General features: G+C 32.0%; 3 protein-coding genes across 7 annotated transcripts; 1 reads left to right on the plus strand and 2 right to left on the minus strand.

Moving 5' to 3' along the window:
* Nucleotides 1-348: 348 nt before the first annotated feature.
* Nucleotides 349-1,913, minus strand: LOC103494284 (F-box protein PP2-B10-like). Its single transcript, XM_008455406.3, has 3 exons — nucleotides 1,325-1,913; nucleotides 1,127-1,245; nucleotides 349-1,025 (listed from the first exon to the last, which is right to left on the minus strand). Exons 1-3 carry the CDS (start codon nucleotides 1,613-1,615, stop codon nucleotides 503-505), a joined length of 933 nt encoding a protein of 310 aa, XP_008453628.1. The 5' UTR covers nucleotides 1,616-1,913; the 3' UTR covers nucleotides 349-502.
* Nucleotides 1,914-13,998: 12,085 nt separating this feature from the next.
* Nucleotides 13,999-20,329, plus strand: LOC103494282 (calmodulin-binding protein 60 B). Of its 5 annotated transcripts, none has more exons than XM_008455403.3 (9): nucleotides 13,999-14,243; nucleotides 14,448-14,598; nucleotides 15,448-15,523; nucleotides 16,044-16,102; nucleotides 16,910-17,403; nucleotides 17,518-17,678; nucleotides 17,753-17,956; nucleotides 18,653-18,887; nucleotides 19,309-20,329. In XM_008455403.3, exons 2-9 carry the CDS (start codon nucleotides 14,489-14,491, stop codon nucleotides 19,881-19,883), a joined length of 1,914 nt encoding a protein of 637 aa, XP_008453625.1. In that variant the 5' UTR covers nucleotides 13,999-14,243; nucleotides 14,448-14,488; the 3' UTR covers nucleotides 19,884-20,329. The 5 variants fall into 5 exon arrangements, with proteins under 5 accessions (XP_008453625.1, XP_050936911.1, XP_050936912.1 ...); XM_051080954.1 differs by having other exon boundaries at nucleotides 14,043-14,298; XM_051080955.1 differs by having other exon boundaries at nucleotides 14,043-14,298; nucleotides 14,451-14,598.
* Nucleotides 20,330-21,159: 830 nt separating this feature from the next.
* LOC103494281 (xyloglucan endotransglucosylase/hydrolase protein 22-like) lies at nucleotides 21,160-23,023 on the minus strand. Its single transcript, XM_008455401.3, has 3 exons — nucleotides 22,664-23,023; nucleotides 22,371-22,564; nucleotides 21,160-21,662 (listed from the first exon to the last, which is right to left on the minus strand). The coding sequence occupies exons 1-3, from the start codon at nucleotides 22,928-22,930 to the stop codon at nucleotides 21,248-21,250; spliced, it is 876 nt and encodes a 291-aa protein (XP_008453623.1). The 5' UTR covers nucleotides 22,931-23,023; the 3' UTR covers nucleotides 21,160-21,247.
* Between the last annotated feature and the right edge of the window lie 1,628 nt (nucleotides 23,024-24,651).

Consider the following 24,651-nt stretch of genomic DNA (forward strand, 5'->3'; position numbering starts at 1 on the left):
CCCGCTTGCTCTTTCTCATTCTATTTTTGCCAAGGTTGTTCAAAGTTCTCTCTTATCTCACAGGAAGTATTGTGCATGGTTTTGTTGGTGGTGTTAGAAAACGAGGGAGTTGAAGAAGGGGAAAGAGGAAAAAAAAAAGAAAGAAATACACCTAAAGAAATGACAGATTTTTTAACTTTACTTGTCCATGGTATATATCAGTTATGATCATTTTTCATTTTGATCTAAATCTTTCAATATATTGTACCTTGAAATCAATTGATGTAGCTATTAGTACTTAGACTTAAAAGTAGTAGAGAAATAAACAACTTTGAATCACAAGAAATATAGTAACAAAGATAAATCAAATTGATAAAATCCTCATGTTGCGAGGTTAAATTTAAAATATAATTTTTACTTTTATACCATAAGGCCTAAGAGATTTGCATCTTCAGTCCTATCTTCTTCATTTCTAGATGATGGACATAACACAAAGTTAAAACAACTGCATAATCAAACATATTTATTTAGACTCTGCCACTCTGCAGTACCACGGCTTTAATAAAGTCCAACAGTGTTTAGGTCTAATTTCAAACCCCTCAACAATAAGCCCAGTCTTCACAAAATGACCCTTGACCTCCATAAGAGCTATCTCAACTTCATCACCTCCGTCCCCGCTCTCAAACTCTCCCAACTCGATTTGAAACCAACCATCACGTCTCTCTTGTGGCCACTCTAACCCTAACATTTCTACAGACGGTCCAGGCAAAGGCGTCATCAACCGTGGTTCAAGGTAGCCCCTCCTCCACTTTAGAGGATTGTCCAAATGAGGGTCCAAACAAACGCTTCTCCTCCCATGGTTTTCAGTCCCAACAATTCCAACAGTGGCATCAGCTGGATAAAAATTGAACCCTTCATAATTACAGTTCTTCATCCTGAATACAAGGTAAACTGCATAAGTTGTCTTAGGAGACAATATATTGCAGCTTATTCTTCCACGTAATTCAAGCCACCACACCTTGAGGAGCACAGCCACCTCCGCAAATCTGATTTTCTCACACACCCACATTGAAAAAACAGTGTATTAGAATTGGGAATTAACAAAAAGAAGGATAGTTGATTTGTTCCAATCTCATAGACTTTGAACCTCGAACGAGGATGCCGATCCCAGCTCCAATATCTAGAGGTATCACCCCAAACCACCGACAGTCCCCTTGCTCCAACCATTATGCATTTCTTACCACTCTGCCTGTCCAATGATAAACTCTGCTACAAATAAAGTGCGCAAGAATTGATACAAACAAAAGATATACAAAAATGGGAGGAATTGGATCGGAAAGGTTACCTTGTTGCGGTCGTCAATTGGAACCGGGTTGTTACAGAGGGAGAAAAAGATATCCTTCTTGGAACTGGAAAGTGGATCAAAAGATTTTCGGTGAGAAATCAAAACATCCCAATCGGGAGGGAGGAACCTGTCCCACACAAAATCCGATTGCGCCGCTGCATTGAATACTCGGGAAACCGCCGCCGCCGTACAGGCATCGATTGGAGTCGTGAAAGATAAGACGTTAGCAATTACTCCTTCGGGCAAAAAAGATAAATCGCCAATTTCTTCGTCTTCGCCATCCCTTTCCATCCTCGATTTCCTATTCCATTGCTCTCATTCGCATTTGGGCCACAGGCAATCAACAAATATGTGTGGGATTTGAAAACTATTTGCAAATTCCAACCACAAATTCTTAAAAATACATATTTGAGTGCCTAATTAGTTATTCAATTTTTTTCTTTCATTATTGTTTTTTTAAACGATGGTGTAGCTTAAGATACATACGATATTGTTATAAATAAACGAAATCAAATCAAATACCATCTATACATGGATTGATAACTAATTGTGTTTTCTAAGATCATCCATTTGGGTGATCAAATCCTTAGTTATGGAGATTGATAATACAAATTTACGATGGTTGAGTTAGATTTATATTTACAACCAAGTCTTATCCACCATAATTATTGATTCAATTTTATGCTTATAGGTTAAAAATAAAATCAATCTCACACAACAGGATAATTAAAATAGATATTACTACAACACAATCTTACAACTTTTAAAACCATGTAAACGAAATGAAAGTTGTTCTGAATTTATTGTAACTAAACTGAGAAATTTAGATTGCTGAAGAAATTTATCTATACAACAAGCCAGCTGGGTTTAGCCCTAATCTCAATGCCCTCAGCAATAAGACCAATCTTTCCACTAGCACCCTTCACCTCCATGAGACTCATCCCATTCCAATTTCAAACCAACCATCGTTCCTCTCCTTTGGCCCGCGAGTCTTGACATGTCTTCAGGCTGATGGATTATAATAAACGGTACATGATCGTCGTGGATTGTCCATAAAAGGGTCAAAACAAAGAATCCTCAATGTCAGATAAGCAGCAACGATTTCAAAACCACAGTAATTATATGGTGGAATGCTTTGTCGAAGAGGTTACCGAACATAGAATTGTTTTCAGCTAAACATGCTTAACTTTAAAGTTCTTATGAACCATCGAAAAGAAAGATGCACTTAATTGTTAGTATTCTTAGGATCCCTCTTATTCATATGTAATACTGGTTCATTCATGTTCTCTTTCTATATCTTGCTGACTAATATAGATTAATCAGTCATTACCTTTTCTTAATTTTCTTCGGCTCTTTCTCGCCTAGCTCAAAATGCATATATCCTACTCCCCTTTCTCATGCCCCCAGTCAGAACGTGTACTCTTCCTCAAAACACCTAATCATTATACTTAGTAATTTTCAGAACGCAACTTAACACTAGCGCAATACACATCTTTTACATAACAAAGTAAAAAAGCGCTCAAGTTCAAGATAGTACATGCATGAAACGAGAGCACATTTAAATAAGAGACGTTCTGAGAATATGATAAAGTACTCCTGAAAAGAGCTTAAAAGAATTAAAAATTACTATAGATACCAACAAAAGGCATATTTTTCCCTTTAGAAGCTCATTCATAGAAACTCTAAAATTAATTATGTGTGCTTACTGCTTAGTTTAGAATAACCTTATAACAGACAACCTTTTGGTGCATATGAACGAAGTCAAATCATCCTAAAAGGACTTGTATTAAAGACGATAGTCTTTCACCCTTGAAAGCGATGGACCGTACAAGTTATCTATGGTAATTATAACAATCTTATCACTACACTTAGATAGCATTTCTAGAAAGACTGCACATATACATGAGTATTGAATTCAAACTAGGAGTCTTATTTATGGAATGGTTTGATCTGATCTCAATTTTACCTTTGCATATTTTTATAATTTTGTCACAAACAAAAGCTTATTTTTTCTTTTTGCTTCCTTGACTTTCATCCTAAAGTTTGTTAAAGAGGGTGTCGCCCAAAGTAGTATAAAAAGCACAAAATAATTAACTTTTAAGAAAGCTTAAAGATCGGATGATGAAGTTAAATAATTAATGATGTTGAATGATATCTCTATAAGTTTTGTATGTATGCTATATCAAATTTTGATTTGTTTGCTTTCCCAATGTGTAAGATTGAACATGAGTGTCATAGTAAAGTGGAATTTACTCCCTACTCGTCTAAAACTTGTGTGGTCACTATTTAATTATAGAAAATTATAATAGGTTGCAATTTGAATTTAGAAATAGGTAAGTTTGTCATACACCTTTTCTTTTCGGTTTGCAAATATGGAAAAATTATGTACAAATTTAATCGCAATCTAACTTATAGGAAATTAATTCCTGGATAAGTGACCACCGTGAATTGACTAATTCTCTCTTTTTACCACTAAATCAAACCATGATGGTTTGAGACAATTAGTGAATAGTTATAGCTTAGATTATAATAGTTTGTGTTTGAGATATAAATTATTTTAGTTTGTGATATAATAGTATGTGTTTGTGATTTATTTTTTTACAATAAATATATATTTTTTATTTCTCAATTCTTTAACAAAAATTTAAATCGTTTTTCATAAATCTAAATATTTGGTATATCAAATGTTACTAGACATATATCAAGTGTATCAAATGTGTATCAAGTATATAGAGTATCGAAAGTATAAAAAATTATGTATGGGTGTATCAAGGATTTAGATATACCAAATCTATCACGGGGTTTAAACTTGTTTTTTTAATTTATTTGTTGCTAATTCTACAAAAATAAATAAATTTGTACTATAAACCTAATTTTTAAAACTTATTTTGTTAAAAGATGAAAAAAGTTTGATTAGGTTTAAGAATAATTATTTAATTGTGGTTCAAGTGTTTGCTACCAAATGATCTTATCCTTCTCTCCTCCGTATATATAAAGGTGTGCATAAAGTAAGAAGTGCTTTTAGCTACGCAGTACACATGCAACTAAAAGTTTATAAATGAAATGCCCATACTCATTAATTGAAAGGGAAAAGGGAGCCTATTAGGCTAACATCAACTATATATATATATATATATATATATATATATATATATATATATATCTGGTTTAAACTTTAATCCTTCTTCTCACTCATTTCTATATTAATAATATACTTCAAAAACTAAAACAAATGAAAACTCCACATGAGTAATATAGACATAAATCTTGCATTAAAAGACCAACCCTTACTGTAGTTTAATGAATCATGTTTTTGTAGTTTAAAATCATATTTTATTCAATAAAGTTGTTATTAAAAAATTCTTTGTGAATTTGAATACTACAATCTTCAATCAAATAAAATAAGATCACGAGATTATTTGTTCAGTAAACTTGAACTTTATATAGAGACAAAAACATGAATCAAGTTCGAGTATATATTCTATGTTGTCACGTGTTCGAGACGACGCGGAGCGGCCGACGTCCTAAAAATTGGTTAGTTTTAAAATATTGTTTACAGTGTGATTGGACACTGAAATAAAGTAATCAATTCTAAAATAAAATCATAAAAAATGGTATGCAAAAACTAGAGTTGAGTTTGGGAGTCATTTGTGTATGAGGAAGGTGTTAGCACCTCACAACACTCATTTAAAAAACGGTGGCCAAAATTTCAAATCTTGAATTAAAAATATTCTTTAATTTCTTTTAAAAACAATGTCTTATTTTACCCCTTATTGCTCTCAATATTTGAAGTATTGATCTCATAAAATAAGTGAATAACATTTTGGAATAACATTCTAATAAAGAGAATATTTTAAAAACATTAATTAAAATTATTTTTTTTTTATCAAATCTTGGACTCCCAAAAATATGATCCCTTACCTCAAGAATTATATGAAATTGAACTCCCGAATTTCTTAGATTTCGTCGTAGGATTTTGTTTAAGTAAAATGGTATAAGTTATTAGAAAAGATTGATTACAAAACCTTATAAAATCATATATTAAATTTTGAATGTTTGAAAAAATCATTAAAAAAATATAACTTTAAAGAAAACTTTTCTAAATGATTTAAAAACAAATGTTTTGCGAAAGATTTTTAAAACTTAAAAATTTTAAATTAGAAGAATTTTGAAACATTAAAAATTGGAAACTTTCCTAAATATAACAAACTACTGAAATATTTATGCGTCGTGTAACAAAGTTCATAAATTTAGTCATTTTTTAAATATTTCAGATTTGTCCTTCCATTCTTTTCTCCTCTCTGCGATTTTTTATCTGTCTTCTTCCTCTGTACTCATGCGATTTCTTCCATCTTTGTTTTTTTAGATTTGGGTAACCAAATCTATTTCTTTTTATTCTTGTTTCTTCTTTTTCTTTTTTTTTTTTTTAATTGTATCTTCTTTCTTCTTTTCTTTTTTAAACAGATGATTTATAAAGAATCTTGAAAAGATTGGTTATACATTTAAATTAGAGTAACCAAAAACTGCAAGATTGTGTACAAAGAATATTGAAAAAAATCATCTTTCTTCTTTTCTTTTTTATGCAGATGGGATGGTGTATAAAAAATCTTGAAAAAATTGGTTAGGAATTTAAATTAGAGTAACCAAAATTAAAAGATCGTATATAAAGAATATTAAAAAAATCGTTAATACCAAATTTTGAAAAAAAAAATCATTTAGATTTGGGGTAGCCAAATTTAAACGATCGTGTAGGAAAGTCTAAACAATCGTGTAGCTAAATCTAAACGATCGTATACCAAATTTTGAAAAACCAGATTAGATTTAGAATCCTAAATCTAAACGATCGTGTAGCCAAATCTAAACGATTGTATACCAAATTTTGAAATTTTTTTTAGATTTGGAACCTCAAATCTAAACGATCGTGTAGCCAAATCTAAATGATCGTATATCAAATTTTGAAAAAAAAATGGTTTAGATTTGGGATAGTCAAATCTAAACGATCGTGTACCAAATCGCATTACCAAATATATTACGCGGATTGTTAACGATGCATTTTTGGTATTTTACACGGTGAGCCTCTGGGCTTTTTCCATTTTCGAAATTGTTCTATACAATGTAAATACTTTGTCGCTCTTTTATATTTTTTAAAAGACCCCTTAAAAATTTGGGAAATTGTATTGGGTGGCACAATAAAAATCTAATTTAGCAATATTAGCACTAACCTTTTCAATTTTGCAAATATAGCAACTTTTTAATTTTAGTTGATATTTCTTATTTTATTTTTTTCATTATTCCAAAATTGCCTTCTATGTTGTTTTCTCTTCCTCTTTTGCTTTTCTTTATTGTTCTCCTTCATTTTTTGTTTTCTTCTTCTCTTCTCTATTGTTCTTCTTCACTATTTCTCCTATTCACATACTTCTCTTCTCCTCGTCTTCTTCTGCCTTTTTTCCACCGTCCTTCTCTTCTCTCTTCAGTTTCGTTCTTTTAGATTTCTCCCTCTTCATCGACTTTTTTTTTAATCATCTTCTTCTCGTCTTCTTCTCCTATTCTCCTCATTTTTTCTTTAGGAAAAACAAGAATTATATATGTATTTCTTCCCTTTTTTTGAAGTCCTAATATTATTTCTGTGAATTGCTTATACATTATTTATTAAAATTCGGGCTACGATTTGTTCTTCCTCATCTCTTTTATTTTTTCTTTTATTTGTTCCTAATATCTTTTATCGAAAGGAACTTCGTAGATCAATTTAGTTTATATAGTTACGTTCGGTTCTATTTTTTTTTTTTAATTTGTATCAGTTTTTTATATCAGCAGTATGATATACTTATATTATATGTATTAGTTGATTGATATACTTTATACGTGTTTTTTATTTTCTCAAAATTGTTGCAATTCATTGTAGTTATGGTTAAATTGGCAGTAATTATTTTTCATAGTGGTCAATAAGATGAGCAACATTACTACGTGGATTACAAAACAAATTGTGTTTTGGTTGATGGAGTGATATCATCATTTGATTCTTTTGTGAACTTGATTCATATTGAAATTCAGATTGGGTCATGTATTGAACTTTCAGTTTTAATTTGTTGACTATAGGTGATAAAGATGTTCAACATGTTATTAAGATTGTAAACATGCCATAACAACTATATCGACAATACATAAAGTGTATCATGCTTAGTGCATCAGGTATATTTAATTAATTGAGTGTATCAACAGTTTCGTAAGTGTATCAACAACATATCAAGTGTTTTAAACTAATAACATGTATCAATGAAGTTTAGCAAGTGATTAAGTGTATTACATCTATCAAATGTATTAGCAAACAAACAAGTGTATCAACGATATATAAAGTGTATCATTCTTAGTGCATCAAGTGTATTTAATTGATTGAGTGTATCAATAGTTGAGCGAGTGTATCACTAGTTGAGCGAGTGTATCAATAGTTGAGCAAGTGTATCAACAACATATCAAGTGTTTCAAACTAATAATATGTATCAACGAAGTTTAGCAAGTGATTAAGTGTATTAAAATCTATCAAGTGTATCAGCAAACAACAACAAGTGTATCAACGATATATAAAGTGTATCATTCTTAGTACATCATAGTGTATTTAATTGATTGAGTATATCAACAGTTGAGCAACTGTATCAACAACATATCAAGTGTATCAAAATAATAATATGTATCAATAAAATTTAGCAAGTGATTAAGTGTATTAAATCTATCGAGGGTATCAGGAAACAATAACAAGTGTATCAACGATATATAAAGTGTATCATTCTTAGTGTTTCAAGTGTATTTAATGTTGGGTTTTATGTCCTAAAACTCGTAGATAGTAAATATAATCAATTGACCGTCATTAATAAAGTATTTTATTATTTAATTTCAATAAGTGTTATTAATTATTTTATTAGTTTTGTCTTAATAACCCAAATCCAATAAACTAACATCGTAAGCTGTTTGATGAGTCTTGAACAGTATGTAGAGACATACAGGGATTAATGTTCAAGATCAGCTTAAAGAGTCTATAGTATAGGGTTAAGGTTGGGTACCTTATCCTGTTAACACTATGGATACGGCTCACTTTGTATTTGATACAGACACATTGATCAAATGCGTTCATGTATGTGACATGCGAGTGAGGGTATCCTATGCAATGAGTTTGAATAAGACTGGACCACGAAATAGTAATCACTAGATGTAACTCCGTCAACTAGTTGGATTGCTATTTCATTAGGATGACCTAGGTAACTTGTCTTAATCCTGAGTGTATTATGAACTCCTGTTTGCGAGGGATTGTCCTTTGATTTATACGAGTGAGAGTGGCCAGATTGCCGACTCAATATTCTTATCATTTTGGGGACAAGACCGAGTGGAGAGCTGGGAACATAATCACACAAGATGGAATTCACTCCTTCCCACCTTTAGGGTAAGTAGATAAGTGTTCCCTTAAATGGTGTCTCCGAGACTTGAACAAAGGGTCCTACCCTCTCAATGGCACGAGAGGGGTTTCTGTTTAGTGGTTGGACCATAAACAGGTTGTTCATTAGATTAGCACTGGTATTTAAGGACTAGAGGTAACCCAGGGGTAAAACGGTAATTTGACCCAGCTGAAGTTACGAACACTTGTGAAGGACTAACTTACTGGTATTGGTCTATATCCGTGGACACAAAAATATATCTACAGTGAGAAGAGTTCAGCTGTGAGTCTTTAGTGGAGTGTACACACAGTTAACGAATATTGATTAATGTAGTTAATGAGTTTAGCCAATTAATCTCATATCGTTGTAGCTTCTGATCTGTAGGTCCATTAGGTCCCCTTCCTAGGTCATAAAGAGTAATGAGATTTATTTATATTGGTTGTAATTTGAAATGTTCAAATTTACTTTGGGAATTAATATAATGTATATTGATACATTATAATATAAAGTTTATATTTTAATTAGACTTTATTATATAAATTTAATTTTGGATATGATTCAAAATTAAATTATGAGAGAACAAAATATTTGAATAAGTTCAAATATTAGTTTAATGTGAATTAGATTCATATTAAAACTATAAGTTAAAATTTAATGTATATATGATACACATTAAAACTATAAGTTATGAGAGAAATTTATATTCGAATATGATTCAAATTATGGATTAAATTAAATATAAGATATTTAATTTAGAAATTAATTAATTGGAGAATTAATTAATAGTTTTGTTTAATTTGATTTAATTAAATTTGATTTAATTAAATTAATTAAATTAAAACTATAGGTTATGTGAGAGATATTCATTTAAATATGATTTAAATGAAATATTAATTAAATATGATTTAATTATTTAATTATTTATTTAATTAATATAATTAATTAATTAATTAATTTAGTTTATATTAATTTAATATTAATTTATTAAATTAATAAGGAACGTGGGTGGTTTTCCCACGTTCCCAATTATTCTCTCTAACTTCCCTCTTCTTTCGACCGAAGAAGAGGAAATTTTTTTCGTAACAAAATTTTTTGAAAAGGAGAGAGTTCTGCGAAGAAGTCTATCCATTCTCTCTGAAAAAAAAAATTCTCTCCATTCCCTTATTCCAATTTTGGTTCCCACAAACCATCTCAATCAGAGAATAGGAAGGTTTTCAAGTGGTGGTGCCCCAAAATTTGGTGATTGGCAGATTCAGAGTCGTCAAAGCGTAAGTTTTCTTCTCTACAATTTTTTAAAGCATGTTTAACCAATATTTTTTTGCCAATGTATTGGTATTTTTAAGGTTCTAATTAAAATTGAGTTTCTATATATTTTCCGCTGTAAAGGGTTTTCATCCCTTGATTTAATTGATTGAGTGTATCAACAACATATCAAGTGTTTTAAACTAATAATATGTATCAGTGAAGTATTAGAGAGTAAAAAAAAAGTGTACGAGGAGTACATCAGCAAAACAAATAAGGTGTATCAACGGTATATATTGATGTATCAACGATATATATTGATGTATCAACGATATATATTGGTGTATCAACCGTATATATTGGTATCAGTAATGACTGAAGGGTAGCTTCATAATTTCGTATTTTTAAAATGCGGACTTCAATTTTGCTATTTTCGCAAATGTAAAAATGATGTGCTATGGGTCTAATTTATGATAGTATAATTGTCATATTTGCAAGAGCCCTTAAAAATTTAGTTAGAAAGAGTTGGAAATTTTAAATATGACAAAATGAGGCTAAATAGGAAAATTAGATAAAGTAGAAATAAGAGTAAAGAAGCATCATAATAAATTATACAAACACAAAACAACATATTAAGATTTTAATAAAAACATATTGGAGCTCGGACTCCTAAATTTTCTAAATTCCGTCGTCGAATGTTTTTAAAGAAAAATAATTTAAAATATTAACAAATTTAAACAATTATTAACAATAACATATTAAATTGACCAAAAAGAAAGAGAAAAAAAATATTAAATAATATATAAAAGAAAAGAATATATTAAAGAACCAATAATCAAAATGAGAAAAAAATTAAAGAAGCAAACAATTAATACTATACAAAGAAAATGATTAAATAAATAAAAATACTAATTATATAAAAAGAAGAAATATTATTATATAGAAAATAAAGCTTAAGAATAAATTAACAATGGATAAACATAATAATAAATAAAAAATAGATAAAAACAAAGTACGAAGAAATACGTAATAAATAAATAAAAATTATAAAAGAGAAGCTCACAAGATAATAAATAAATAATTATAAAAGAGATAAAAGTAGAGAAATAAGAACCAGAATAATAAACAAATATTTAATCATTTCATTTTTTTTTGTATTTTTTTATAGAAACTTGAAGAAAGATAAATAAAATAATAAGAATAGTAAGAATAAGAAAAAATAAATAACCTCGAAGGAAAATAAACAAAATAAAAACTAGAAGAAGAGGGGAAAAAAAGTTGAAATCTCAACACACTAAATTCACTTGTTTGAGGTATGAATCATTGGGACCAAAGCCTTACCATATACTTCCAATTAAGTTAGAGTGTTTTTTGTGTGTTGGATTCTTGGCATTGTAGGGAGAAGGATGAAGATTTAGGGGTTGCTAGAAGAGAAGATAAAATAGATGTTGTAGATCTTTTGTTTTTTTTTTTTTTTTTGAAGGACATAAGAATGTTAAGAGAAGTAGGGGCTATGGAGGGTATAGATTTAGATGAAGAAGAGAGGATATGAAGGTTGTAAAATTTTTAGTTTTTTTTTTTTTTTTTTGCATTTTCTTTATGTTGTGTTGTGTCTCCCATGGATGAAGAATAAGGGATTATTCATAGCTAAAATCATTTCTTCAAATGGCTAAAAATTCAAAATGGTTAGTTTTTTTTTTAATTTGAAAATGATATCAACTTTAGCATTCATATCAAAATGACATAGAGCCTTTAATAACCAAAATCAAAATAAAAAAAAAAGTTACAATATTTGGTATTTCTCCACCTACCTTAGTTAGACTAACTAATTGACTCTAACCAAACTACCTACAAAACTTTAAAAGTAATTAAAGAACATTTTTTTTTACAAAAGTTGATTAATCAAAAAATTATATAATAGTCAAATTATGGTAAAAAAATAATCTAGCAATTGAATTAATTTTAAATAAGGTCGAACAAAAATATGTGGCTACATTCTAAACGATCGTATATGAATAAGGTTGGGTGTCTTACTCTGAAAACATTATGTATATGGTCCGCTTTGTAGTTAGTACATATAATATGATCCTGAATCATTCATGTAGGACATGAATTCCAGGTAAAGAGTTTATATAAGATTAGGAACCATAAAAGAGTCACTTTTATGTTTATAACATCGTTGATACTGTATAAAGCTAACTATTTTGATTATTAATGACCTAGGTAATTAACTTAATCTTAATCTTAAGCTAATTATGAACTCTGTTTACACAAGACTATCTTTAAATCTGTATAGGTGAGAGCAGCTCAACAATGTTCGCCTAATAAGCCTCCAATTTTAGGGGTAAGACCGAGTGGATAACTTGGGGACATAGGGTGCAAGACGGAATTAACTTCTATCCATTATAAGGTTGTTCAATTAAGTATTGAATCCATGTGTTGAATAAGAGACTTCACCCTCTCATTGGTTTGGGAGGGATTAAGTTCATAGGTTGTATCTTAAATCCATTGTTCAATAATAAATCAATAGGGCTTAAGGAGCAAGTTGTGATCTTAGAGGTAAAATAGTATTTTGACACAATCGAGGTTATGAACAACTGTAAAGGATTAGCTTACTAATCATAGTTATATCAAATAGATACAAATATATCTATAGTGAAGAACGTGCAACTATCAAGAACTTTATATCATAATTTTTAGTTTAGAGAGAACTTTATGTTTAAATGTAATTTAAATATCAAGAATATGAATACGGATTCATATTTAGAATCTGGAAAATGATGGAAATGGTCAAAATAGTAGGTCAACTCTAGTGGTGGTTCAGTTTGTGCTTGGGTAGAGATTTGAGCAATTACGGAGCTATGAAGGTGAGTTTACTTTAACCTTAATTTTAATTTAATTAGGTATTTACATGTTAATTTAGTGTAATTCAAGTAAAATTGATATGATTTAATGAGATATGAAGTTCATTTTGAATGAGTATATGTATTATTTATTAATGTCACAATGTGTGTGTATATATAAAAAGTGTTGATATACCAATGATATGTCGATGTTGTAGTCAACAGGACGTCGAAAAGAAATTGTTTGTCGTGACAAACCACTGCCACGATCGTTTAGATTTGACTAAACGATTTTTTTCAAGATTTTTTTGCTACACGATTGTTTAGATTTATTTACATAATCGTTTATTTTTTGAAAATTTTTTTGGTACACGATCGTTTATTTTTTTTACAAGATCTTTCAGATTTGGTTATTTTACCCTAATCTAAATGACGTAAAAAAGAAGAGAAAAAGAAAAAAATACGATATAAATAAATTAGATTTGGTTATCCAAATCTAAACGACGTAAAACAATAAGAGAAAAAGAAGAAAAATGATGAAAATAAATCGCAGAGGAAAAAGAAGAAGATGAGAAGAAAGACGGAATGACAAACATGAAATATTTAAAAGATAACTAGCTTTACGAGCTTTGTTAGGCTGACCATGAATATTCGTAGTTTATGAAAATCTTGGTTATTTATTTTTAATTATACTTGCAAATTAGAGAAAGAAAAAGAGAAATGAGCGGTAGGATTAAAAAATATTGGGAGAGAAAAGGAAATTTGATAAGTATTAACTTAAAATCGTAAGAAATACGTAATAGAGATTATATCACAAAAACTAAAAGGGTCTTCGTCCAACAACAATCATCAACTTGATTATCCAATCAAAAAACAAAGTGTTCGACATGTGGGCCACGTGGAAATAACTAAATAAATAAGTAATTTTGCCTTGTTTCCTAGATATATTATTCAACGGCCCAGATCGCGTTTCAGCTTCTCCCTTGGCCCAATCGTAAGCGGCGACCAAAAGCGAAATCAGATCTGAGGGCGACGAAAAAGCTACAATCCACTGCTCGGTAGACTCACGTAAACCTCCCACAAGGATAAGCCACGTGGGTAATTGGGTTATTCTCTTAAATATCGTTGGACTAAAGAAGTCAGATTGTGTGGACCGCGTAGTAGATGAATAGGTTTGATCTGGAGTTCATAGTCCCAGGTCGAGAGTTGGATATTAGTCTGCGCAGTACAAAGCCCCAAATTAATCGCTCTCTCTCTCTCTCTCTCTCTCTTTACGCGCAAAAATCTCTTTTCATTTCTTTGGTTTAGGATTGTTTTTCACTTTCTCTCTGTCTTACTCTCTTTTTGATTTTCCCGGTAAATCGGGATAATTTTGAAGGAACTAGCAAAACACAACTTGGAAATTTTACAGTAAGCACAGTTTCGTTTCTAGGAAATTTCCAGGATGGAGCTGGATTTCGATTCTGTACTGCTTTGAATTTTGGGAGTTTTTTAAAGTTTTCTTTTCTTTTTCTTTTTTGTTTGGTTGCGTCATTCTGTTTAGGGTTTGGTTGTTGCTGGCGGCTTTTGATTTCAATCAATCCTCTTCATTGAAGTTTTGATTTGGGTGTGCAGTAGATCTGGAAAGTTGGGACTTTTTAATCTAAAGATTAAGGATGCAGAGGCAGACAAGGTATATGGAGAGGACAAACTCCATGAGGGAGAAAAGGGGCTTGGAGGGTGGAGAAGATGAGCTGCCAGAGCGAAAGCGACCAGCTTTAGCTAGGTATATTGGTTATTTTTTTGCATTTTTTCTAAAAACTTGCTAATTATAACATTCGATTTCTTGTATTCTAATTTTAGGGGTTCGTTTCTTAGCCCCTCCTCTTTTGAACTAAATTTAGGTAGGGATGTGAAGTGAAAACATAACTCTGTATGTCGGTTGTATAAATCTGGATAGCCCTTATGGAATCTCGAGTTGTGAACACCTATTGATTCTTTACATTAATTACCAAGACTTTTACTATACACGTGTCATGCTAATGAAGTAGATGAGAGATGTCTGCTGCTTCCTATGTGCTTTCTGTCTGGAGGTTATAGGTTTTGGTGGGCGGGGGGTTGTTCCTTCGAATTTGTTCATTGTAATAGTTAAATTCAGGTACATGGAGCCTGCACTATATAATGGAAATTCCGAGATGGAAGTGTGAATGGGCTCAGCAGAAAATAAATTAATGAACTCTTATGACTGTAGCCATAATGATATGCATAATTTGTGTTGCATATCTTCAATAAGTTCATTGCAATATTTTTTGGACTTCATATTGTCTAGTGTTAAAACTAAAGCCCATCGAGACTTTCTTTGTTTATTTGGATGGTGTAATACATTCTTATGTTCATAAGGCCTGCTGTTGTTCCTATTTCCTTTGTTGTTATTTTGTCAAACCAGCTTCGTCTTCCGACTACCAGTTTAAGAGTAAAAAATTTGTTGCTAACAAGTTTGCTTCATGAGAGTAATTATTATCATTGTGGTTTTTGTATCTTTATGATTGATTCACATTGTTATATCAATTCATTTTCAATAAAGGTTATGCAATACAAATGATTAAGGTTTTTATGGAACTTTATGACCATGCAGTGTGATTGTAGAAGCCCTGAAGGTGGATAGTTTACAAAAGCTGTGCTCGTCATTGGAACCAATACTCCGTAGAGTGGTAAGATACATGATTTGTATTGTCTTTTTTGTTAACTAGTGAGCATGCTTGAATGGTAGCAGTATTTAGTTGGGTGTTGTCTGGTTGAGGGGTAGTTGTTTGCCTGGTTAACACATTATAAGTTATCTACTAATTCTAATTTAATTTACTTTTTAATTTTATGTTTTCATAGACTTGTCTGTCTGCGTTTTTTTTTTGTTCAAAATTCAAATGTGACAATAATCTGTTTAAAATTAGCTCAATATACTAACGGCTCAATTGAAATTTGAAGTTATTGCTATTAAAGTTTATACTCCTTTTACTGCAATATATCACTTTCTATTAATCGTAAATTTCAGAAATTCGTAGTTTTTATGATCTTATTTTCTTATTAATCCTATCTTCTATTTATACTCTTCTCGTTCCTCTTCATTTCATCTTGGTTGTTGCTCCATGCTTGAAAAACTATATTCTATTGTTCTTTTTCAAGTTTTTTTGTTCATATGGTATCTGATCATTGTTCACTCCTGGTGTGAAACAGGTTAGTGAGGAAGTGGAACGTGCTTTGGCTAAGATAGGTCCTGCTAGAATTTCTGGAAGGTCAACTATGAATAGTTGTTTTTTTTCCTTACATTTCCAATCATTATATTTGATTTGTGCTGGACTGCTGGTAGATATTGAAAATATATCTATAAATTATTCTTTGCTACCAGTCTACCATTTATTGAATTGCTTTTACAAGAGTTTGAATGTTTTTTGGTCCTTTCCGCTTGATGCACCACTCAAGGGAGTTTGCTGCTTTGGAAGTAAAGTTGTTCTACTGTTGGCTGATTTGATGAATCAAAACCATTTATTACGCAGTTGCAAGCTTTTCACTTTGTTTGTGGGTCTAAGCTTTATGCTTTAAATGTGACCTCATCTAATAACTCTATGATGATAACCTTTTGCTTAAAAAGTTGTTTGTATGTGAAATAAATGTGGTCAACATTCCAAAGGTGGGATGCTCTTGGCTTTTGAAACTTTTGTGCTAGGTAATGGGTTGTGCTTCATCTTACCCATGTTTAACTTTTCAACCACTATTTGGAAAGTGATAATGTTGCCTTCATGGAAATTGGTCAGTCATATAGGAATTCTTGGGAAGTTTGCACTCTCATATTTTCCTCATTTTGCGTTTATTCTAGTGTTGAAGTCTTGTATGCTTTATCCACAGCATGTTATCACGCACCATATCTCAAACACTAATCTTTGTCTGTTCCCTGATTTTACTTCTAATCCTGTTGAACTATCCAAATGGGATAAGGGTTTCTTGGTAATTAGACTTAGTTAGGTTAATAAATTCATTATGTTGACATAGAAATAACTAATAATTATAATGTTACTATGATGTTCTGACACTTTTACTTACAGGTCTTCCCCTAAAAGGATCGAAGGTCCTGATGGAAGAAACTTGCAACTTCACTTTAGGTCTAGATTGTCTCTTCCCCTATTCACTGGAGGGAAAGTGGAAGGTGAACAGGGTGCAGCAATTCACGTCGTTCTGGTTGATGCCAACACAGGCCATGTAGTAACGTCTGGACAGGAGGCCTTGACTAAATTGGACATTGTGGTACTTGAAGGTGATTTTAACAATGAAGATGATGAAGATTGGACGGAGGAAGAATTTGAAAGTCATGTCGTTAAAGAGCGTGAAGGAAAGAGGCCTCTATTGACTGGTGACCTGCAGGTTACCCTCAAGGAAGGCATTGGAACACTAGGGGATTTGACCTTCACTGATAATTCAAGTTGGATTAGGAGCAGAAAGTTCCGACTTGGGTTAAAGGTGGCTTCAGGATTTTGTGAAGGTGTACGTATTCGTGAAGCAAAAACTGAAGCTTTTACAGTTAAAGATCACAGAGGAGAATGTAGGTTCATGCTTTGTCACATTTCGTTCTTCTGTTAATAGAAAGAGAAAAAAACAAAAGAAGGAAAAGGAGCATTGGGTAAATAATTTTTTGAATCTTTGTTTTGCTTGGCAGTGTATAAAAAACATTACCCACCTGCATTAAACGATGAGGTGTGGAGATTGGAGAAGATTGGAAAGGATGGTTCCTTTCACAAGCGTCTTAACAAAAATGGAATATTCTCTGTTGAAGACTTTCTCCGAATGGTGGTTCGAGATTCCCAAAAGTTACGGAGTGTAAGTGTTGTCACTTATTTTGGGACGCTACTTTTGTCCTTCACAATTTTTATTAAATTTTTTCCTGTTTGTAGATCCTTGGTAGTGGTATGTCAAATAAAATGTGGGAGGCTCTCCTAGAACATGCTAAGACCTGTGTCCTGAGTGGGAAGCTGTATATTTATTATCCAGAAGAAACGAGAAATGTTGGTGTTGTTTTTAACAATATCTATGAGCTCAATGGACTGATAACAGGGGAACAATACTTTTCTGCTGATTCTCTGTCTGATAGCCAGAAGGTAAATAAACCCATCTTTGTTGTACTTTTAGTTCTAAATGTAATTTACATGAAAGACACTTGCAAAGAGTTGGCAAGATCATTGCTTTGTCTAGTTGTTTCCCATTTCTGTAGTTTAAAAAAAATGTATAGCTGGTTTTTCCTGATCGAGGTTTCTTTGATCGAAGAGTGAAATATGGTGGTCAGGATAAGAGCTAGCAAGATTATTTCTTTATATTGCACTATTCTAGTCTTGGGGGAGGCTAGTTTCCAGCATGCACATTGCCAGTTGATCTTTTCCCTCTATTACTTCCTCCTTCAGCAACTTCAAGTCATTTATTATATCTGTTGAGGTTGCGGCGATTGCGACTGCAAAAGAAAATAAAAATCCCCACAGTGGGCACCATGATCTTGTGAAACTAATAAACCTGCCATTATCAAAGATGGGTGTTTTTATCCTTTTGTGATTCATCCTATGATATACTTATTGATATTTAGATATTTGCTTTTATTCGGGGATTCTGGATGGTTCAAGATTTTAAGTTGTAGCAATTATAGTCTTTTACCTTTTTCCCTGCGAAGAAGTTTACTCAAAAAAAGGCAAACGTTTATGATGCACAATGATTTCCTACCATAGCAGTAGTATAACAATTGCGTATAAATTGCTGAAGGCTTGTCATCCTAGAAAATAGTTTAAGAAATATCATTCGCTTTGCAGGTTTATGTAGATACGTTAGTGAATAAAGCATATGAAAATTGGAATCAAGTTGTAGAGTACGATGGCAAGTCACTTTTGAGCTCTAAGCAGCCTAAGAAGTCAAATGCATCCCGAAATGACTTTCAAGGTGGTCATCTTGATCTTTCTAATACTCTAGATCACGGATCATTGGCCCGCATGCCAGTGTCAGTTCAACCTCAACAGCCTGTTGTGGATCCAGGACTCTCAGTTGCAGGTAACCACGCTTGTATCATTGTAATTAAGCTTTTGTATGGTAGCATTTAATAACTGTGGTTTTCGTTTGTAGTTGTCCAATCATAAGAGTAGGAATGCCATACTTCTCTAAAAGCCACACCTGGGGTCCTGCTAGCTTTTAACTTTAGTGCAGCATTGAGTTCACTGCATTTAATTTGGGTTAGCTGTAGGAGGATAATAATTCTTAATGTTCCATTACTGAGATGAAATCATGAAAACACTAATTTTTTACTGTTTGCTGGAGATACTGTGGTTTTGTGGTATACATTGGTTTCATTATATTGGAAAACATGAATTTACCTATGTGCCTTGCCTTTTCTCAGGATTGCCTCATCTATTAGAACTATTGAACGATGTTGTTTGGCTAACTATAATTTCTGTCTTTATATTTGGCAATGCAGGGTATAATGATAGTACAGCCACAAGATATTCAACTCAGCCTCAGTTTGTGAATTCAACTTCTCGGCCACAGTTTGACAATTCTCCATATACTTCTAATGAATTGGTGGGCAATTCTAACCAAGTTCATGTTGCGAGAAATGACAATAGTTCTTTTGGTTTGGCTCTTGGTCCTCCACAAGCATCATCTTCAGGGTTTCAGGCACTCGGTTCTTCAATGCAGGAATCTAATCTGAATCCATTTGATTGGTCTAACAATAGGGACAAGGGAGTTGACGACTTCTTTTCTGAGGATGAGATTCGTATGAGAAGTCATGAAATGCTTGAAAATGAAGATATGCAACAATTGTTGCGGATGTTTAGCATGGGAGGGCATGCATCTGTTAACGTCCATGATGAGGGTTTTTCATTCCCATCATTCATGCCTTCACCAATGCCAAGTTTTGACGACCGTAACCGATCTGGTAAAGCTGTGGTGGGTTGGCTGAAGATCAAAGCTGCAATGAGGTGGGGATTCTTCATCAGGAAGAAAGCAGCTGAGAGACGTGCACAGATTGTCGAGTTGGACGATGAATAGAACTGGGTTAGTCGGTACAGTTCAGACTGTTATTTGAGCTTCCTCACTCACTTTATCATCATTCTGTAGATCTTGGAATTCTTCAAGTAACTACTCGTGCACTTTGCGTCTCGCTGGATCAACTCGAAAGGATATCTTTTGTATCTGTATAACATATTAACAGCGGAAGCTACACTTGTGTACAGATTCCTGTACAGTGACTCGTTCCTGTTTGGTAGTGACTTTATTTAAGATGTTTTCCTGTCATCATTCTACCTTTGATAGGCCAAGAATATGTTTGCGTTGGCCGGTGACAGGGTAAATTTCTTATTTCATATACCCTTTTCTTAATGTTGTTTGATTGATTAGAATCGAGGATTCCTTATAGTTTTCTGTTGCTTTGAAATGTTTCCAATTACTGTATGAGAGATGGTTCAGTGACTAATGAATAATCCATGTTATTTTTAGTTGGTTGATAATGCATATAAATATAATTGTTCTGATTTATTTGCTTACAACATGTGTTGACATCCTGAATTTAGCATCGCAAAATGCAATCTTATCTATTCTAACCATTCGGCTGTTTAAACTTCCTTTCATCTATATCAAATCTATGTTTCATTGTTACAGAGGGTGGTCGATTTCTAAATTCTGAGGACAACTGGAGCTTCATGTTTCATTCTTGTAAGCAAGTCTTAGAATAATTGATAGTGCATATCGATCAACATTGTTGATGGGAAGAACTCAAGTTCTTACTATGAATAGAAACATGTTCTTTTACACATTTTTCTTTAACTTTAATGGCAAAGATGACCTATCATTACTATAGAAAGAAAAGATGTATTTTTCTTTGTAAGTGAGGTGAGAAACTCAAATCTCAACTTCAAACTTGATAGTTGCACTGAATTATCTTCACTTTGACAAAGAAGATATAATCGATATTATGTAAGTGAATTTTAAATCCAAATATTAAAGAGAACGTTATTAAGTCTACGTATCTTTGCAAACTACTGTTGGCCGATAATTTTTTTTGTACAATTTGAAATTTGAATAGATTTCAAATCAATTCCATTATTCCTTATCACATATTTTAATGCTTTCGTAGGCCATAAACAACTCCAGTTTGCAGTTTCTATCCTACTTTATAGGCTAAATTAAAAAGAAATTTTAGAAAATGAAATTTTGCTCTTTGTTTCTTTTCTTTTATGAATTTCATACGAAGATTAAGATCTAGAACAGAACAGTGCAGGAGAAGCAGTGACATAGAAATTCTGCTGTATAAAGTTTCACTTTCAACTCTCGGAACAACTCGAATCAATGAAATTATGTAAACAAGAGTGGCCACTGGATGACTTTGAAGCTAAAAAACGGTTACTTTCTTTGTCTTAGGTGGTAGAGGGACAGGGAGTACATTCAGGCGGTAAGCCCTGTGGAAATCTCTTGAAATCAGTGCAGTAATTATAAATCATGTAATTATCTTGCACCCATTTCAGCCTTTTTTGATTTATTGTATTAAGGTCTTGCGAAATCCATTGGTCAGATGTGGATGAAGAAGATGAAACGGAAGTGCAAGAAGATGACTCAGAAGACCAAACACAATCACTTTCAACACTGAAGTTCCTATAGGAAGCTTCAAATGGGGCTTGGGTCCAATCTGTCTTCACAAGCCCACCTCTTGTGGCCCAATTATCAGCATTCCACAAGCTAGAGTATATCCTCATTGGTTGTTTCTTTGGAAAGGGAACACCAATTGATTCTGAGTTGTTGAACTCTCTAATTGGGGTGTCATCCACTGAGAAGCTGAAGCATCAATTATCACGGGCGTTGGATATTGGCAAAATGTTAAAAAAGTAGTTGTTACTCGTATGAAGTGTTTGGATATGGATTCTAAACACTATAATAAAAAGCTTATGCATTTAGTATGAAGTTTTAGTGTGGTTGTATTAACTTTTTAATATGGTTTGTGTTCTTTTTCTAGATTTTCAATGTAATGTTTCTGTTTTTAATTCTATTGTTTTCTATGTTATTTCTCTGCTTGCAAAATTAGTAGGTGGTTTTTTTGCTAGGAGATGAAACTCCGTTGGAAATATTAGGCTTGCATTCTTTAATTTGATGAGTTGCATTTTTCATGAATGAATACATCTCTTCAAATTTTAACCAACTTGAAGAAGGTACAAAACTTTTCGAACGATCATGAATTAGTCTATAAATATATCCATTCTTCAAACTGGTTTCAAATTTTTTTATAAGCATTTTTCTCCGTTTTCATAATATTTAAATTTCTTCAAGTTTGATTTGTTTTTACAATGCATAGTTCATGACTCTTGTTGAGGTTTTGTTTTCATAAGAAATGCAATTTATTCTAATTACAGAGTGAATAAAATTGTCATATGAAGATAACATAAATTCGTTAGTTTTTATATGCTGAGCTTTTTTTTTTCGTTTGGATGATATTATAATTTGTTTATAAGAACAGAAAAGAAGAAGGGTTGTTGGTGTAGTGCTTACATAATTCGTTGGGGGTTCCAAAGAATAGAATAGGTATGAAAATCAGCAGTGGGATCAAACCAAAGATAGAATTGCTGTTCTTTATCACCTTTGCCTTGGCTATAGACATTGGTATGAAGAATGTAAGGTTCCCCACTCAAGTTACCCAAAAACTCAAAATCAATCTCATCCCACATCGACCCTTCTGAGGAAAGCTGCAAACAGTAACAACAGAACAATCAAAATGCTTCAACAAATTCAAGAAAAATAAAAGAAGGAAGAACCCAAAATGGAGAAGTGAAAAGTGAAGTTACATAGTAGGCAGTGACAGTGCCAGCAGAGTTACGAGGGACAAGCTTCAACTGCATATCAATTTTACCAAACAAATACTCACTTTTGGACTGAAAACCAGACCCAGATGCCTTATCAAGTGAGAGAGTCAAAAGCTCACCATTCTCAAGAATCTTGGCTCGCCCATCTCCCCATGTGATATCGAAGTCCTGGAAGAAGTTAGAAGCAGAGGAAAACATGAGAAAGGTCAGAGAAATTAGAAAATTCAGCAAAAGAGAAGTTGTCATCATGATGAAGGAATGCAGTAAGAATTAGAGTTGGGAAATGGGGATTTTATATTGGAAATTTGGAGGCAACAAAACCAAAAGAAAAAAAGAAAAAAAGAATGCTTTAACTAACTTTGTCATTGGAAGCTACAAACAATGAAGTAGGAAAGTTTCACTCCTGTATTTGTTAATTATTAGGACTTTATGTTTAAAGAAGTACACTATACAAATTATCCGATTTTAGTGATAAGATATTTAATTTTTAATACGTTCTCTCTACTAATATAACTAACAAATTATCAACAAACCACGTATGTTGCTTGTCATTTTTTCTGTGTGAAAAGTGTCAATTTGATATGAATAAAGAATTGTGGGGAATTGAGAAAGAAGAGGAAAATGGTGGGTGGAAAGAAAGCCTTGGGAAGAGGTGAAGAAGCTGTAAAGGAGAAAAAAGATGCGGTTTTAGTGATGAAGGATGAAGGTTACTGAAGACACCAGCTGTAATCTGCCCTTTGCCAAATTTGCCACTCTCTTCGACCATTGGAATTGTCGGTATATAGAAATATATATCATTATTACTTTATCACGTCCTACCTTTTCCGATAATTTAAAATATTTTCAAATTGTAAAAATGTTTATTTAGTCAATATAATATCTTATTGACTCTTTTTATTCCAATTGGATATTGCAAAAAAATTTAAACTACCAAACATAATGTCACATCTAAAGCTACTTTCTATCAAGTAGTGTGTAGGTAAGTCATAACATGTTATAGAATCAAGAGGACAACGTCCTTAACGTCGCATGCGACTGTTAATCAACCAATAAGCGAAGGTGTGAACTTCTCAATGTTATCTATATTGTCTCAAGTTAAAAAACATGTATCCACGTTGCTTTTCTAATAGATACTTAACTAGCTTTTGAATATAGCTTAATTTGTGTGACAAATTTTATGAGTTTTTGTGGAGAAGTTGCAAAAAACTTTTTACCATACATTGGTTGTAGTTGCTTGGATGCGATCATGATAACTATTATGGTACTTCTTTAACTGAGAGTTGTTACATTAATATAATAGAAGATGGAGTCTATAGTTTGAAAGGGGTCTTTCCAAATATAATAAAAAATCACAAAATATTTACACAAATGACAAAATATTAGTGAAGAAATGATTCACACAATTTTTCTATTGAAAGATACATGTATTTTTTTTTTTGCCATTGTGTTTCTTTCTTTACTCTTTATTACTATTATGTATTATTTATAGACACGATCGCTTCATTTTAACTCTGGTAAAGTATTTTGATCGCTTCATCTTAACTTTAGTAAAGTATTTTAAAGGTATTAATAGTTCTTCATGTGACATTTTTTAGACAAAAGTAATGAGCTCACCATTCATCATATGGTTGGTTGTATTATGGGTCATTTTCCAAAAAAAATACATTATCGATTAAGATATTAGAAATTCAAATAATTCGATGTTTCACTTATTGAACTAGAAAGTAGTGTTATTATTGTAGTCAACTTGAATGTATAGCTTACCTAATTGAAGTCTACAAGCCTACACCTTCCATTGCCAGATTTGGAATTCAATTTTTTTCATCAACTTGTTAAAATAGAAAAATAGTCGATTTATCTACATAAAATTAATACAAGACATGTAATTTTGATAATGGTAATTAGAATAAGTGACACTTTTAAAACTACATTTAATGTATAACAATATTTCAAAAAAATTACGAATATAA

Source organism: Cucumis melo, chromosome 2, assembly GCF_025177605.1.
Source record: "Cucumis melo cultivar AY chromosome 2, USDA_Cmelo_AY_1.0, whole genome shotgun sequence".
NCBI lineage: Eukaryota > Viridiplantae > Streptophyta > Magnoliopsida > Cucurbitales > Cucurbitaceae > Cucumis > Cucumis melo.